This window comes from Homarus americanus, unplaced genomic scaffold (genome assembly GCF_018991925.1).
Source record: "Homarus americanus isolate GMGI-L3 unplaced genomic scaffold, GMGI_Hamer_2.0 scaffold37049, whole genome shotgun sequence".
In the NCBI taxonomy this organism is placed as follows: domain Eukaryota; kingdom Metazoa; phylum Arthropoda; class Malacostraca; order Decapoda; family Nephropidae; genus Homarus; species Homarus americanus.
This window is the reverse complement of record NW_024731829.1, coordinates 743,496-759,644: the sequence shown is the minus strand read 5'-3', so window position 1 is coordinate 759,644 and position 16,149 is coordinate 743,496. Positions and strand designations below refer to the sequence as shown.

Genomic DNA, 16,149 nt, shown 5'->3' with positions numbered 1-16,149 from the left:
TTAGGATGCCTGCATTTTGACGAATTACAGGAATTTATGTAATTACTTCATTAATTACAGGAATAATCAAATAAGCTTTTAATAGCATACTCTATTATATATTTACTATTTAATAAAATTATCAGTAATAATAAACATTCACACAATACTAATTAAATGATTAATTTCTGGGTTTCAGTATTATTTTTCATCACATAAGATGGATGAGGGTTAACTATTATATTTGATCACAGAAAACTGGGAGGAAGGTTTTAGGGGTAACTATTATATTTCCACTGCCCCTTTGTGGGTCCCTGGGGCCCCGACCACTCCGAGGAGGTTCCCTGCAGCACCTTGGAGGTTCCCTGAGAGCTCCAGCCCTGTATGGTCTCTGGGGTATTGTTGCAAAAATAAAATAAAATTGGTTCATAAATTATTTAAGCCAGAGCTTAAGCATCTGCAAATAAAAGGTAATGCAGTAACCCCATCATAAGAACATATCTCCAGTTATATCATGGGAACCAATGGGATAATGTGCATCAATTCACAATACATTTTTCAGTAATGTAACTCTCCCATAAATCAGGACCTGCCTGTACTGCAAACTACATTTGTATGAAAAGGCAAAAGAATAAAGAGAATGTGAATGCTTTCTTTAATTCAGTTTAATGACATGTCCATAAGGAGTGCATCATACATTTTCTCATATGTACTGTAGTATATGGAAGATTGAAAAAGTTTTATTCAAATAATGTTTCTTATATTCTGCCATATAAAAGATAAAAATACATTTCTTTACATCAGTGTTTTCTCCAGAGCTTACAAATGAGAAATGGTTTAAATTTGTCTTTCTTCCATTCTATTCATAAAATGCACTTATACATGAAGCTAATGTTTATGGGCTCCTGCTTGTTACCTTTAGGTGATGAAGTGCATAATGTACCAAAATATTCCTCTTATTTACTGTAACCCATTTCAATATGTGAATTGGTATTCCTATGATGTGAATTTACTACTACTACTGTATGAAGCTGCAAACCATTACTGAGCCATGTCTGATTTTAGCCTGAAGAATCCATTCGCGATGAAACTTGCATATACATCGCTCCGTGGTTCAATCCCGCTGAAGTCTTGTGTAATTCAGTAATGGATTTTAACATTTCACCTAACGTGCAGAAGCCATTGCTTATTTGCTGCTTGTAGTAGTAAATTCAAAAGGAAGACTAAATTTCATCCTGAAAGAAGTTCTACTATAAAGGAGTATTCTAGTATAAACAGTATTTCATTTTAAGAATTGAAAGGAATATTTTGGCATATACGTAGTACAGCATTTCATCATCTTAATAAACACTGGCAACTCGCCCCTAATATTACTGCTCTTATTTGTTCTCAGAAAACAATCTCTAGTAAATGTCTTACAGGTAGTATATCTTTCTGATACAGTATAGCAACTTTAAAAAATATGATGAATGTGCTGGGCAAATAATGACTTATTGTGGAAGGGTCAAAGGTTGTAATATTCTTTTTAACATTATAGACCTCGGTTCTCATGGCCATTTTTTATACAGTACAGTATTTTGAGTGGACCTGTTTAGGCAATCATTGCATTTGGCAATTCTGCACGACAATTTAATCTCTTATAAATGTGACCAACACTTCCTTTTGTAATTTCATGCCAGAATGACAAACACTTCATTTAAGGCTAATACTGATCTAAAAATGACTTTCATGTGTGATGGAATATTCACTGAATTATTCCATCAGTATTTATTGGTTAGTATATTAATTAATCACAGAAAATATCGATTTGTCAGCTCCTGTGATCAAGAAAAAATGTTTTTAATTATGCAAATTAAACATTGATAAAGTATAATTAAATGAAAATAAACTGGCAAAAAAGAAAGGTCACCTAACAATCAAATTCAGCTCTAAGCAAGGCATACTGAATGTCATTCTACTATAAATGTATGAAGGAAGAGTGTTGGTTATCTATGGATAAGCCCACTTTCAACTACGTATAGGCTAAATTGAACACACTACAGTATTTGAAACGATAAACTACTCATATACCATTATTTATTCATGAAATCCATCTTGTATACTGGACTTTATCTAAAAACAATGAAACCAGGTACCACAACATTCTAACATATCACTGACTCTGATGACCTCCCAACTGCCACAACATGAAATCCTTATAATACAGTACTGCCCAGGAATTTTGCCAGCAATTATATGCTAAATGCCCAATGTAATAATGTAGCTCAACATATCCATCACTTGAATCAAAAGTATATATACATCACTGGAAGACTATCCTGCTAGATGTCATGCAGGAGTGTTATCAAAATGTACCATACATAATTAAAAGCCGAAAGTATCCCAAAGATATAGTTACACAGCACGTGAACAACTAAATATATATTCTAGATAGGAAATTGTTATCAAATGTCAGCACAGAAACACATAGGGCAATCATATTTTTGGTTCTTTCAAGATACTGATATTTGTTACTGGATCATTTAGTGTCTGTGGTGGTGCAGAATAATTTTTAAGCATGAATGAGTGTCGTCACTGGAAGACTACCACAGTTAGGAAAGGGATATTATCAGAGCTTGTGTAAACTCCAACCAACATCAATAGACAAACCAGGACGTGCAGACAAAATAATCTGCAAGTATTGTAATGTATTGTATATTAAATCCTCCACTCAAAACCAATTAGTAAATAATATTCACTGTTGTTGAAGAAACTGTACTGCATTAACATTTTGACTAAAGCAATAGATAACTGTATTACTAGCCTGGAATGAGTTCACACCTAACACTGATTATGCACATTTTCAATACATATACAAGAAGCCATTAAAATATCACCAATTTGTCACAGATGAAAACGATTTTCAAAACCAATGTCCCTTCTTTCATCTGCTTTCTCTTCCATTCTTCATAATTTGAGATTGTCCATAAATGAAGTACAGAATATAACTAAATTTGTAAAACATTTGCAAGGGATTCAATTACTATCTATACAAGTACTTTGAGGTAAAATGGTCATTTCCAGTGTAAAATAAAATTAAGAAATAAGTGATTAACTTTAACAGACAAGATATGCACAGTACGTATGATGTAGCACCATGGCTGTATCAGCAAAATGAAAAATCCTTATACTTACATATCTAAATAATTACTTGATATGCAGTTGAGATAAATTAAGTTGTACAATCACTATATTGTGGAAGCAGTATAGCAAAAAATAAAAAAAATCTATAATTGAAAGCACTACCTGAATTTATGAAGACTTCATCCATCTACTCGTACCTATAAAATAAAGCCAAAAATATTAATTCCCTGACAAGTCAATCTGAAACTGGATTTTTAATATATGTACTGTATATCTTTGTCATCAAAGGCAGATCCTCACTCGGGTGATGAAGCCAGCAAATTTGACTTGACTGTTGACAAGGTAGTACTAACCAAGGTCAGATCTGCTCACCCTGCCACACAAAACATTCGCACACTCTAAACACCATGAAAAGATAAACTGGACATTTTCCAAAAATATAGTCCACAAGGCAAACTTGCATAAGAGTAAGCCTAACAATATATACTTTGTACAATTACTGTTCAAATATACAGACAAAAAGCTTAGCCAAATAATTTAATGTACACATGTTTTGTTTAAAACCTACACTGTTCATCACACAATATTGGTGATATGTAGTGAGTATTCAATATCACATTAAATCGGTCACAATATACAAGAGGAATAATCAACTGTGACTCCACTGTCCCTAATAAAGAGTAGAGGGAACCTCAAAATTTTTGTACCTTCACATTTGTTAATTTTATTAAATATACTGTGCAGTTTCATATAATATTCTGTGTATTTGTGAGGCAGTGTCTTTACATCAATCTTTGAATATTATTATGCCATAACTTTTACAAGAAACAAAGTAAATACTGTACAGTACTGTATAGTAGTCCTAAATCTAGTTACCTGTATACATGAATTTACATACAAGTAACTTATTTTTCATCCTAAATTGTCACTATACTTTACTCCCTTATGGGCTACATTCAAATTAGTGTACTACATGCAACTGTGAGTTATTAAAGGCCTTATTAATATTATAAATGAATGAATGAATGAATACTTCATCTTGTATACAGTGACCTCGGGTGGACTGGCACTAAGAAGGACAATGAAACACGAAAAACTGTGATCTGGAAATATGCACAGTCATTAACTATGAGGTTCTTTGTGGGTTTTTGCTGCTCCACCTCCTTGGCCAAGGTAAAGGCCACTCATAATGCCTCGGAACAACACCTTGAACATTTCGTTCAAAACGCCAGAACAGTGGGTACCACCATACCCTTTCCAAGAAGTTGTTTGGACCGCTTTCCTGTAAATAAAATGACGCCCATCTAGAGAAATATAACAACATAACAGTGTAGAACTTTTAATGCCAAAGTTTCAATAGCTACTTATATCTGTGAATCTCTAAAAAATATATGATGTATTTAATAATCTGAACACCATGGAGAGTGAGGCATTGCAGGGAAGTTGCTTCAGCTACTGATAATAAGAATTTGTAAAAATGATACTGCAACTAATTCTGTTATTCACTAATATTGTACTGATACTAAGTAGATTCCTGCCACTAAGTACAGATACAGTATTACACTATATATGAGGAGATAGGTGCAACATAGAAATGAGCAGATACAGTGTAACCACCGTACAGAGTATTAGCATTGCGGTAAATCCATTTTTTATGTAAAACTTATGAATTACAAAGTAATATCTCTGTTAGCTGGAATTCCTCTTAACCAGAACTCTCTGATAGCCGGAATTGAAATTTTCCGAGGGGCACATTTTCTGGAAAATTCCAAGAAAATTCTCCCAGTACTCGGAAAATTCTGGGGATAGTTTTTTTCAGGGTTAGAGAGATGAAAATCAGGTGCATTTTCTGTAAATTATAGGGATGGGAGATATTTTTCCGGGTTTGAGAGACGATGAAATGCGCAATTTCCGAGACCATTTCTCTGTTACCCGGAAAATTCCGGGAAGTTGGGATTTTTTTCCGGCTTTGAGAGATGATGTAATGTGTAATTTCTGGAACCTCCGAGAACATTTTTCCATTACCCGAAAAATTCTGGGGATGAGGGATTTTTTCCGGCTTTGATAGAGTCGTCTTACCCGGAAATCTCTCATTCCCGGTAGTGCTCTGCCTCAATTGTTCCGGCTAACGGAGATATAACTATTTACATTTAAGAGATAATATATACTGTAATGTAGTACATATAATTAAGTCTCACCTTAAGATTTGCATTATTGGCCAGCTGGTGGTAAATGTAAAAAATACGTGTGGTGATGTAGTATGCTATAAGACAGTCAACAGTGTAGTGTCCCCGAGCTATGAGAACCATTACCACACCAGTTACTGCTAGTAGAGCAAAGCACCAGTGTAGCAACCACCATCGCCTTGGAGTATCTAGAGTAAATGGAACAAAAAAATATTATATTTTTCATTCATGTAATGTGTTTACTTTCTTAGTAACATTTTGTATTAGCAAGATATAAAGACTTGGATTAAAAGTGTTTACTGCTGCAAATGTATTCAAAGAACCTTAAAATAATGGCAAACTCTTAAACTAAACTGTACTTCAAAATGGGTTTTGTTAAATTTGCAAGCTGCTATAAGTTTGCCATACCAACTGTTTTAATTAATATTAAAATTAAAAGTGTGTTTCATGATATACCTGTGCTGCTGTATATACAGGTACCAGTAAACACATTTGTCAATACAAAAGGATTCCTTAAAGAATCTATCCATAACAGTATCTTGTTCTCTCTTCATGTACTGTACAGGTATCCCGATCTACAATATTCCGCTTTAACGATGGTGATGTATTAAGACCGTTGCCCTATTTACAACGTAAACAATCTGCATGAGCACTGGTCATCGTTTGGCCAAAGCACTTTAGTCACCCATTTAATAAGAGCCTTAAAGGTATGTTCTTTAATCTAAAATTGTCACCATATATGGTAAAATTAATATTTATTCAAATATTCTTCATCTCAACAATCACCAGGCTTACCACTATATTGTTACTGACACATCTTGAATTTTCTGTAGTGATCCTCAGTATAAAGTTACAACCCATTTAAATGTTTTCTGTAAACTATCGTCATCCTTTTTTTTTCTCATTCAAGTGTACTTTTAGTTGGAGGAATCAAAACATGATACTACTACAGTATAAGCAGATATACTGCCACAAATTCTCTCCCTGACCTTAAGCATCAAACTCTTATTGTACCATACCTGTACTGTGTGTGTTTAGGGTTGAAGTATTAGAAGCACTGGGTCTAACTACTGCACACAATACACATTATGCTGCTGGGAACCCATGCCTCCCTGATATAGTGTTAACTGCATCAGGTAGCCAGTCATTCACAGTACCGTACCCTTTGAAGGAGCTTCTCCCTTTATATCTCCTTCTCAATTTCTTGTCTACATTATAATATACAAAAAACCCATTGTACCCATCTTCACCCTAACTAAAAAACTAACAATTAGCTTCCATGTAATCAACCCGTTTCTCATCTTGCCATGACTGTACTTTCACCAGAAGGGCAAAACGTCTTTCTGTCCATCAGCTTTAAATATGGATATTACTATTCCAAACCAAAGTTTACCTACGCTGTAGCCTAATTCCAAATATCTCAACAGATACTTGCAGTTCCTTTCACCCAGAATTCTATTATTTCTTTAAACACTTAAGAGCTAAACTAAAAAAAACCACTCTTTTATACTTTGATACACTTACATTCTCTTACAACAAGGTATGCCAAAACAAGGCAGACCGTGTGACCAGAGTAAATGTAGTCCCCACAGAACGTGTGTTGACCGTTGATTGAAAGGCCAAACCCTGAGAGCAACTGGATCACCCGTTTCGCCACCAATACTGGACTGGTATAATTGGCTTTTGGCGAACAATAGTAGTTAGGGTTGGCAACAGGAAGAACCGTAACGTACATTGTGATGGAACGATAAAAATACAGTAATCCCATCATCAGGAAGATACGACGGAACAGAATCCATCTGAAAATGACAAGTACATAACCAGTTAATAAATTTTTACTAGTATAGAAAAAACTGTCTCATGCAACTACTGTGTTACCATAAATAGTTTTTAAATTAAAAAGCATGATTTACTACATTCTTAAATGTAAAACAATGCTTCAATATTTTCTTAATGAACTTGCAGGAGAACTAACTCAATTGGTCAAATCTTTAAAGTACATCTATTGAACCCAAGTTCATTTCCATCATGGTATTAATTCCCTAGTCTTAAATATATCAACTTGTACCACTTCCCAAATAGTATACAGTATACCAAACTAATTATTCTCATCTACAGATTAACCAAATCTAGGCACTATCATTCCCAATCAGTTCCCGTGATGCCATAATGGGTTGGCTTAAAGAAAATTTAATATACACACCTGTGCTTGTGGAAAAGTATGACCATAACACACAAGTAAACAGACACAATGATGATTATCTCAGACACGTCGAGACCCCAATCTTGTGTAGTGATGGCGTCTAAGGTAACATCAGGTAGAGGTGGATAATTAGGCACTTTTTCATGTGTTAGTGCCAGTGAGGCAGTAGTGAATATCCAGTTGGAACACAGGAACAGGAAGGCTGAGGAAAAAAAGAAAATCTGAAATCCATGTTCTAAAAGAATCCAAGACGATAACTATACACTAGCCCTCGCACAGACATACAGTATACACAGCCTTTTCCAAACATCATGTGTGATACTATCGGAAATGGATATCTAATATTCATATGGGCTTTAGTCATTCTCATTTAAACTCAACCACAAATTTTAAACCCAATTTCTTTAAATTCTTTAAAAAATATACTGTACTGTACGGTGCATACGTTTCAAAGTCTTCCCTTACAGACAAGATTTTTAGAAAAAATGACTAACCCCATGATAATAATTTATAATATTGTTTTCAAATATTTGTACTGTACTATACTGTATATGTACACTAGTTTTTTTAGCTAAAAAATCAAATTGAGTACAGGGTATTTCCTTACAATACTGTACTGTAAAGTACTGCATCTTTCACCTGGTAAAATATTCATTTACTCTACGAGTACATTGAACTCTACTGTACTGTATATAATTGTTTCCCAGCATTTAAGGTGTTTTAAAGTTCTGTACTATGGAGAAGATGTGTCTATACAGTACATCTAATTACAGTGAGTTCTGCTATAACTCGTGTTTTGATAACGCGAATTTGCTCTAACGCGATTTTTGAATTAGGAACGATATTTGTATAACACGAACGCTTGTTTGCTATAACACGATTTTTGCTTTCTATTTCTCCAATTTTGTGGTATTAACTGTGAATATGGTAAAGAAGAATATCTCCAAGAAGCGTTCTGGTTATAGAATTCCCGGTGATGATCGTAAAAGAAAGGATATAACACTTGAAGAGAAGCTCGATTTTATCAACCTCAAAATTACCCTTCTCCCCCATCAAGTTACATTCATATTTTTTCAAGGTAAAGTGTTACATTTACTGTATGATTTCATTATTAGATATGAATGTAACATTTATTAAGACTGTGCTATCCTTTGTGTTAGGCTAACTACTAAATTTTTTCGATTTCGAGTAATCTACACCTAACCCTATTTTCTCCATAAGCCCTGTTATTTCTATTATGCGATTTTCTATAACACGATATTTTACAAGAACACAATTATCGCGTTATAGCGGAACTACCTGTACTCACCTAAGAGTGTTTTAAACTTCTCCTTAGGAAATCTTGGTTCTTCTCTGTGTGGTGCTGGGATTGCAATCTTTACTATCCCATTACTGCTGCTGCTGTCATAGTACCCGCCACTCCCTCCCTCTTTATTAACCCTGAAAATAGAAGATTAATATAATTAAAAATTTATTTATGTACAATACTTTATATTTATCCTGTTACTATATTAACTTTCAGCAACATCTGCAGTGATGCACAGCATACACAAGTGATATACATGGGCATCCACTGGATTTTTTCCAGGGTGCAAGAAAGCAAGGCAAGATCTGACATACTAGTTTATTCAAAACAGGTACTGTACAGTATATACATCCATAAAAAATATGATCAAGTATAATCGAGTTATTTTTGAGTACTGTATGATCAGAAATATCGCTTGTCACTGTCATCACCTAATTATTAATCACTAAAATTATCATAGGGTTGACCTTAAGCATTAAAAACTAGTGAAAATAATTCAGTTGACATAATTAATCCTGAAAAGCAATGGATGGCCAATGCACATTCACGAAGTATACACAGTATTGTACGCATATTGTTTACAAGAATTGCAGAAAAGAAGAAAATTTTTCATTTTCTACCCCTCTTGCAGATGCCCATGGTGATATATAATTGCATCAACTGAAGTTGAATATTTAATATGAAGAGGAAAGAGGATCTAGGAAATACATCAATAAAATGGAGGTTAAGAATTGCTCTTACCCATTGGTATTGATATAAGGGTCATGGTTGGACAAGAGGGGTTGGCGCTGGTACACGTCGTGGGTCATGTGGCAGTGGTCAGAGTCATCCACTACACTGCTGGCACTACTACTGGTGCCACTTCTGCTGTTGCTGCTCCCGCAGTGCTGAGTTTCGTTCACCAGCCCCCCGCTTTCTCCTACCGACCCATACCGACCCCCTTCACTCCCTCCTCCTAACACCATCCTGAAACGGTAAAATGATATCATTAGTTACAGGTAATTTATTTTGCATTGCAACACATACAGTAGCAATAAATTGTTTTAAACAACTTGTACTGTATAAAGCATACTGTAATTTAATGAAATTTTTATGAAAGAGCCACAACAAAACAGTAAGATCACAATAATTCCATAAAAAGTGATGCCACAGATTCTTACTAAACTATGAGACTAATTACAATTATATTTTGGTGAAGGTAAAATAGGGTTGAAGACACAGTACTGTATTACATAAGTGCCAGGAACAACAGGTACTTTATGATGATGCAGTACTGTACTTACACTGTCCTAAATGTTACATAATACTTCCTTGAGATAAATGTACAGTATATATATCAGGTGCCTACAAAAGAGCTCAGGTTCTCAACTGGTTCAGCCATGTTAATACTGTACCTGTATTGTTATTATTATCTACTTTGTATCTGTGTTTTTCTGGCTAAAAAACTGTTTCAATTCAATACTGTACTGGTGATAATATTGAAGGCTCCCATACCAAAAACAAAGAATTTGTAATAATACATTATTTAATTTCTCACTCTCACTTCCTTCTAATTACAACATATTAATAACAAAATTATACCACCGTAACTCCTTAAATGGACTGTTTATAGTTGAGATATACAGTAATGATAAAAATACTGTTCATAAAGGTGTGAGTGCATAATACTTATTCTAAAGTAGACACACTTAACCAGGAACCAATTTCAGTCTTATTCTATGCACTTGCAGTAGTAAGGGTAAATGTACAGTACGACTAAAAAATCAGAGGGAATTGTGACAACCAAGAACAATCCCAGGATGAATTTTTTTTGGTTAATTCCTTGAGTACAATGACTTAACCCTTTGAGTACTGTATATTGAATCTGTCCTCTAAGGGATCTTTACCCATTAAGTACAAAGAATTTGTCCATTCAGTAAGACATCCAAACTCTATATAATATAGTGACTTAACCCACTGAGGAGTGTCATTTTACTATTCAAAATTGGGCCCAGAGATGAGAACAGCCGACATCAATATAAGACAAAAGATGAACAAATGAAATGGAACAGCTAACTGAGATGAGAAACAAACTGGAACAATCTTTAGTGATAAGACTGGGGCTGAGTTAGAATATTGGAAAAAGCTGAAAATAAGATTACTTGGTGCAAGAGACCATTCTGGAACTAAACGGGTGAGTGATGGACTATCCTGTTATGTGATGACAAGAAGGAAATGGGGGTGGGGTGGGGTAGATCTTATATTATTATGTAATGGAAACTAGATGGGGTATATTTTACTGTGGGATCCCCTCCTTCAACTGAGGAGCTCAAGATAGTCCTCAAATTGTCATATGTGGGTGTGTGTGTGTGTAAATATGAATAAATAAGAACTATAAAATGATTAAAAACAAAAGGGTGGTAGGAGGAGACAATATCTACCCATAGTTAAGGGAAAATAATTCCAATACAGTATATATATAAAAGGGAAGGTCAAAATATGGTATGGTCCAAAGAAAGAGAGGGAGAGAAGATGAGGCGAGGCACAGAGGTACTACAGAGGTATAGTTAGGCCTAGAAGTGGGTGGCTATGTTTGGAAGGAAGGGCTTCGTGAGACATCTCAGGAGGGAAGGTGTAGAGGTGATAGGGAGCACTGCAGTGTATTAACTACCAGCAGGTAACATGAACTGAACCATCAGATCAATCCTAAAGTTTGATAACCCTGAAATGTGGTTAAACTTTTATGTCCTGTGACTGACATAAGACCTGGAACAATGCATCATAATATTTTATACGTTTTATTGCAGATTCTGCCAACACTTACATTTAAAAAAAAGATTTATCGAAATAGGGCCAAAAACTAAAGTTCTGAAGTCTAAGTTGGAGATCTGATAGCAGTAATGATTCGTCTATGAAAGTCAACTAATATTTCATAAACCTTCTTTGAATATTACAAGTGTTATAATAATTCTGCTTCAATACATAAGTTGGTAGAAATATTGTGAAATTAATGATGTCATGTTATGTCCACAACTTGAGTGATTTGTAATTTATAACGACCCCTTAAAATGTTTTCACAATAGGATATGCACCTCCCACACACCCCCATATGGAATCAAGAACCGGATATGAAAACAATGAGGTATAAAAATTAAATGAATAAGTGGATACAGGAAGTGAGTGTTGCAAGCCGCTGCCATGACGTTGGCTTCTACACTCAACAATCACTGTTCAAGGAGTGATGCAATAACTACAAGCCAAGTATACAGGCACTCTTCCTATGGTGATGGTGACCATGATGATTTATAACAATCACCACTAAAACAACAACAACCATCACCACAGCAGGCATGTTACCCAAAATAGCTCAAGTTAACACCGATTTTGGGAAAATGGATAAGGTGTAGCGAGACAACCATTACACTCCCTGGCTGCTTTATGTGGGCCCAGAGAATTCATCTTTCAATGTCAAAGTTACCAGGCACCCCCACTTTTATTGTGACTCCCATCTGTTGCCTCTTGTGCCAGGTGAACCTCCAGTGACAACCTCAACACAATACCACCACAGTTTAAGTTTCTTACTCGAGGATCAAAATTAAATGCAGTAATTAATTGAGCAAGAAAAACTTAAATCTACCACAAGAGCTGTAAGACCTTGTGGCCATGACCTTGGTGCATTCTCCTTCCTATACTTAAAACTTATTCCTGTCTCCCCATAGTTTACTTAGGATACCAATTAATTTTCAAGATACTAAATAAACTAAACAGAAGCATACACACAAATGCAAACAAATACATCATCCATACAGGAACCGAGGCAAATGTATGACCGTTTTGGTCTTTGCATATTACTCATCCATACACATCATTTGTTATGACCATCATTTAATTCCAGACCAAATAGTAAGTCGAACTGGTTTTACAGACTTCTGGCTATAGAACGACAACTTTTGATCACGAAGATAAAGCCAGACATATCGATTGCTATAACCACTGGCTCGGAACATGGAGTAGAAAAATTGCAGCCCCTAGAACAAATGGGAAGAAATAGTTACACCAATTACGTCAAATGACCAACAACTGTACGGGGTGTCGAATGAGCCACTGTTGTCAACGTCTTTTCTAACGAGGACTCCAAGGACGTGATGCGAACTTCCCAGGAGCTAGGGGGGGAGGGGGCAGAAGAAACAAGGACGGATATTGCAAATCAGAAGTATAAGTGAGAGAAGTACAGTAATTATCTGGGTACCCTGAAAAAGAATGAGAGGTGTGAGGACAGTGGTGGTCGGTAACAAGGCCGCAGTATACTGTAGGTAGGGAACGGATATACCAAGGACTGTAGTATAGAGAACAGGGACATACCATAGACTGTAGTATAGAGAACAGGGACATACCAAGGACTGTAGTATAGAGGTCAGGGACATACCAAGGACTGTAGTATAGAGAACAGGGACATACCAAGGACTGTAGTATAGGGAACAGGGATATACCAAGGACTGTAGTATAGAGAACAGGGATATACCAAGGACCGTAGTATAGAGAACAGGGATATACCAAGGACTGTAGTATAGAGAACAGGGATATACCAAGGACTAGTATAGAGAACAGGGACATACCAAGGACTGTAGTATAGAGAACAGGGATATACCAAGGACTGTAGTATAGAGAACAGGGATATACCAAGGACTGTAGTATAGAGAACAGGGATATACCAAGGACTGTAGTATAGAGAACAGGGATATACCAAGGACTGTAGTATAGAGAACAGGGACATACCAAGGACTGTAGTATGAGAGACAGGGATATACCAAGGACTGTAGTATAGAGAACAGGGATATACCAAGGACTGTAGTATAGAGAACAGGGACATACCAAGGACTGTAGTATAGGGAACAGGGATATACCAAGAACTGTAGTATAGAGAACAGGGATATACCAAGGACTGTAGTATAGAGAACAGGGACATACCAAGGACCGTAGTATAGAGAACAGGGATATACCAAGGACTGTAGTATAGAGAACAGGGACATACCAAGGACTGTAGTACTGAGAACAGGGATATACCAATGGTATATCCCTGTTCTTGGTATATTATACCAAGGACTGTAGTATAGAGAACAGGGACATACCAAGGACTGTAGTATAGAGAACAGGGACATACCAAGGACTGTAGTATAGAGAACAGGGACATACCAAGGACTGAGTATAGAGAACAGGGATATACCAAGGACTGTGTATAGAGAACAAGGGACATACCAAGGACTGTGAGTAGAGAACAGGGATATACAAGGACCGTAGTATAAGAGAGGGGACAGGGACATACCAAGGACCGTAGTATAGAGAACAGGGACAGGACTGTAGTATAGAGAACAGGGACATACCAAGGACTGTGAGTATAAGAGAACAGAGGATATACCAAGGACTGTACTATAAGAGAACAGGGATATACCAAGGACTGTAGTATGAGAACAGGGATATACCAAGGACTGTAGTATAGAGAACAGGGACATACCAAGGACTGTAGTATAGAGAACAGGGACATACCAAGAACTGTAGTATAGAGGACAGGGATATACCAAGGACTGTAGTATAGAGAACAGGGATATACCAAGGACTGTAGTATAGAGAACAGGGATATACCAAGGACTGTAGTATAGAGAACAGGGACATACCAAGGACCGTAGTATAGAGAACAGGGACATACCAAGGACTGTAGTATAGGGAACAGGGATATACCAATGGTATATCCCTGTTCTTGGTATATTATACCAAGGACTGTAGTATAGAGAACAGGGACATACCAAGGACTGTAGTATAGAGAACAGGGACATACCAAGGACTGTAGTATAGAGAACAGGGATATACCATACCAAGGACTGTAGTATAGAGAACAGGGATATACCAAGGACCGTAGTATAGAGAACAGGGACATACCAAGGACTGTAGTATAGAGAACAGGGACATACCAAGGACCGTAGTATAGAGAACAGGGACATACCAAGGACTGTAGTATAGAGAACAGGGACATACCAAGGACTGTAGTATAGAGAACAGGGATATACCAAGGACTGTACTAAAGAGAACAGGGATATACCAAGGACTGTAGTATAGAGAACAGGGATATACCAAGGACTGTAGTATAGAGAACAGGGACATACCAAGGACTGTAGTATAGAGAACAGGGACATACCAAGAACTGTAGTATAGAGGACAGGGATATACCAAGGACTGTAGTATAGAGAACAGGGATATACCAAGGACTGTAGTATAGAGAACAGGGATATACCAAGGACTGTAGTATAGAGAACAGGGACATACCAAGAACTGTAGTATAGAGAACAGGGATATACCAAGGACTGTAGTATAGAGAACAGGGATATACCAAGGACTGTAGTATAGAGAACAGGGATATACCAAGGACTGTAGTATAGAGAACAGGGATATACCAAGGACCGTAGTATAGAGAACAGGGATATACCAAGGACTGTAGTATTGAGAACAGGGATATACCAAGGACTGTAGTATAGAGAACAGGGATATACCAAGGACTGTAGTATAGAGAACAGGGATATACCAAGGACTGTAGTATAGAGAACAGGGATATACCAAGGACTGTAGTATAGAGAACAGGGATATACCAAGGACTGTAGTATAGAGAACAGGGACATACCAAGGACTGTAGTATAGAGAACAGGGATATACCAAGGACTGTAGTATAGAGAACAGGGACATACCAAGGACTGTAGTATAGAGAACAGGGATATACCAAGGACTGTAGTATAGAGAACAGGGATATACCAAGGACTGTAGTATGAGAACAGAACCAGGACTGTATATACCAAGGACTGTAGTATAGGAAGACAGGTGATATACCAAGGACTGTAGTATAGAGAACAGGGACATACCAAGGACTGTAGTATAGGGAACAGGGATATACCAAGGACTGTAGTATAGAGAACAGGGATATACCAAGGACTGTAGTATAGAGAACAGGGATATACCAAGGACTGTAGTATAGAGAACAGGGACATACCAAGGACTGTAGTATAGAGAGCAGGGACATACCAAGGACTGTAGTATAGAGAACAGGGATATACCAAGGACTGTAGTATAGAGAACAGGGATATACCAAGGACTGTAGTATAGAGAACAGGGATATACCAAGGACTGTAGTATAGAGAACAGGGACATACCAAGGACTGTAGTATTGAGAACAGGGATATACCAAGGACTGTAGTATAGAGAACAGGGACATACCAAGGACTGTAGTATTGAGAACAGGGACATACCAAGGACTGTAGTATAGAGAACAGGGATATACCAAGGACTGTAGTATAGAGAACAAGGATATACCAAGGACGAGATGCAAAGGG

The 16,149-nt window shown here is 36.6% G+C and overlaps 1 protein-coding gene across 4 annotated transcripts in view; it reads right to left on the bottom strand.

Annotated features, from left to right (window-relative positions):
* Positions 1 to 620: 620 nt before the first annotated feature.
* Positions 621 to 16,149, bottom strand: part of LOC121867847 (phosphatidylcholine:ceramide cholinephosphotransferase 2-like) — a 70,838-nt gene continuing 55,309 nt past the window's right edge. For all 4 annotated transcript variants that reach the window (XM_042367966.1, XM_042367968.1, XM_042367969.1 and 1 more), the window contains exons 2-7: positions 9,539 to 9,763; positions 8,801 to 8,931; positions 7,492 to 7,693; positions 6,813 to 7,087; positions 5,301 to 5,476; positions 621 to 4,384 (exon numbers count right to left, since the gene is read on the bottom strand). In XM_042367966.1, coding sequence (XP_042223900.1) covers positions 4,229 to 4,384; positions 5,301 to 5,476; positions 6,813 to 7,087; positions 7,492 to 7,693; positions 8,801 to 8,931; positions 9,539 to 9,763 — 1,165 coding nt within the window. In that variant the 3' untranslated portion in view covers positions 621 to 4,228. The remainder of the gene's footprint in view (positions 4,385 to 5,300; positions 5,477 to 6,812; positions 7,088 to 7,491; positions 7,694 to 8,800; positions 8,932 to 9,538; positions 9,764 to 16,149) is intronic.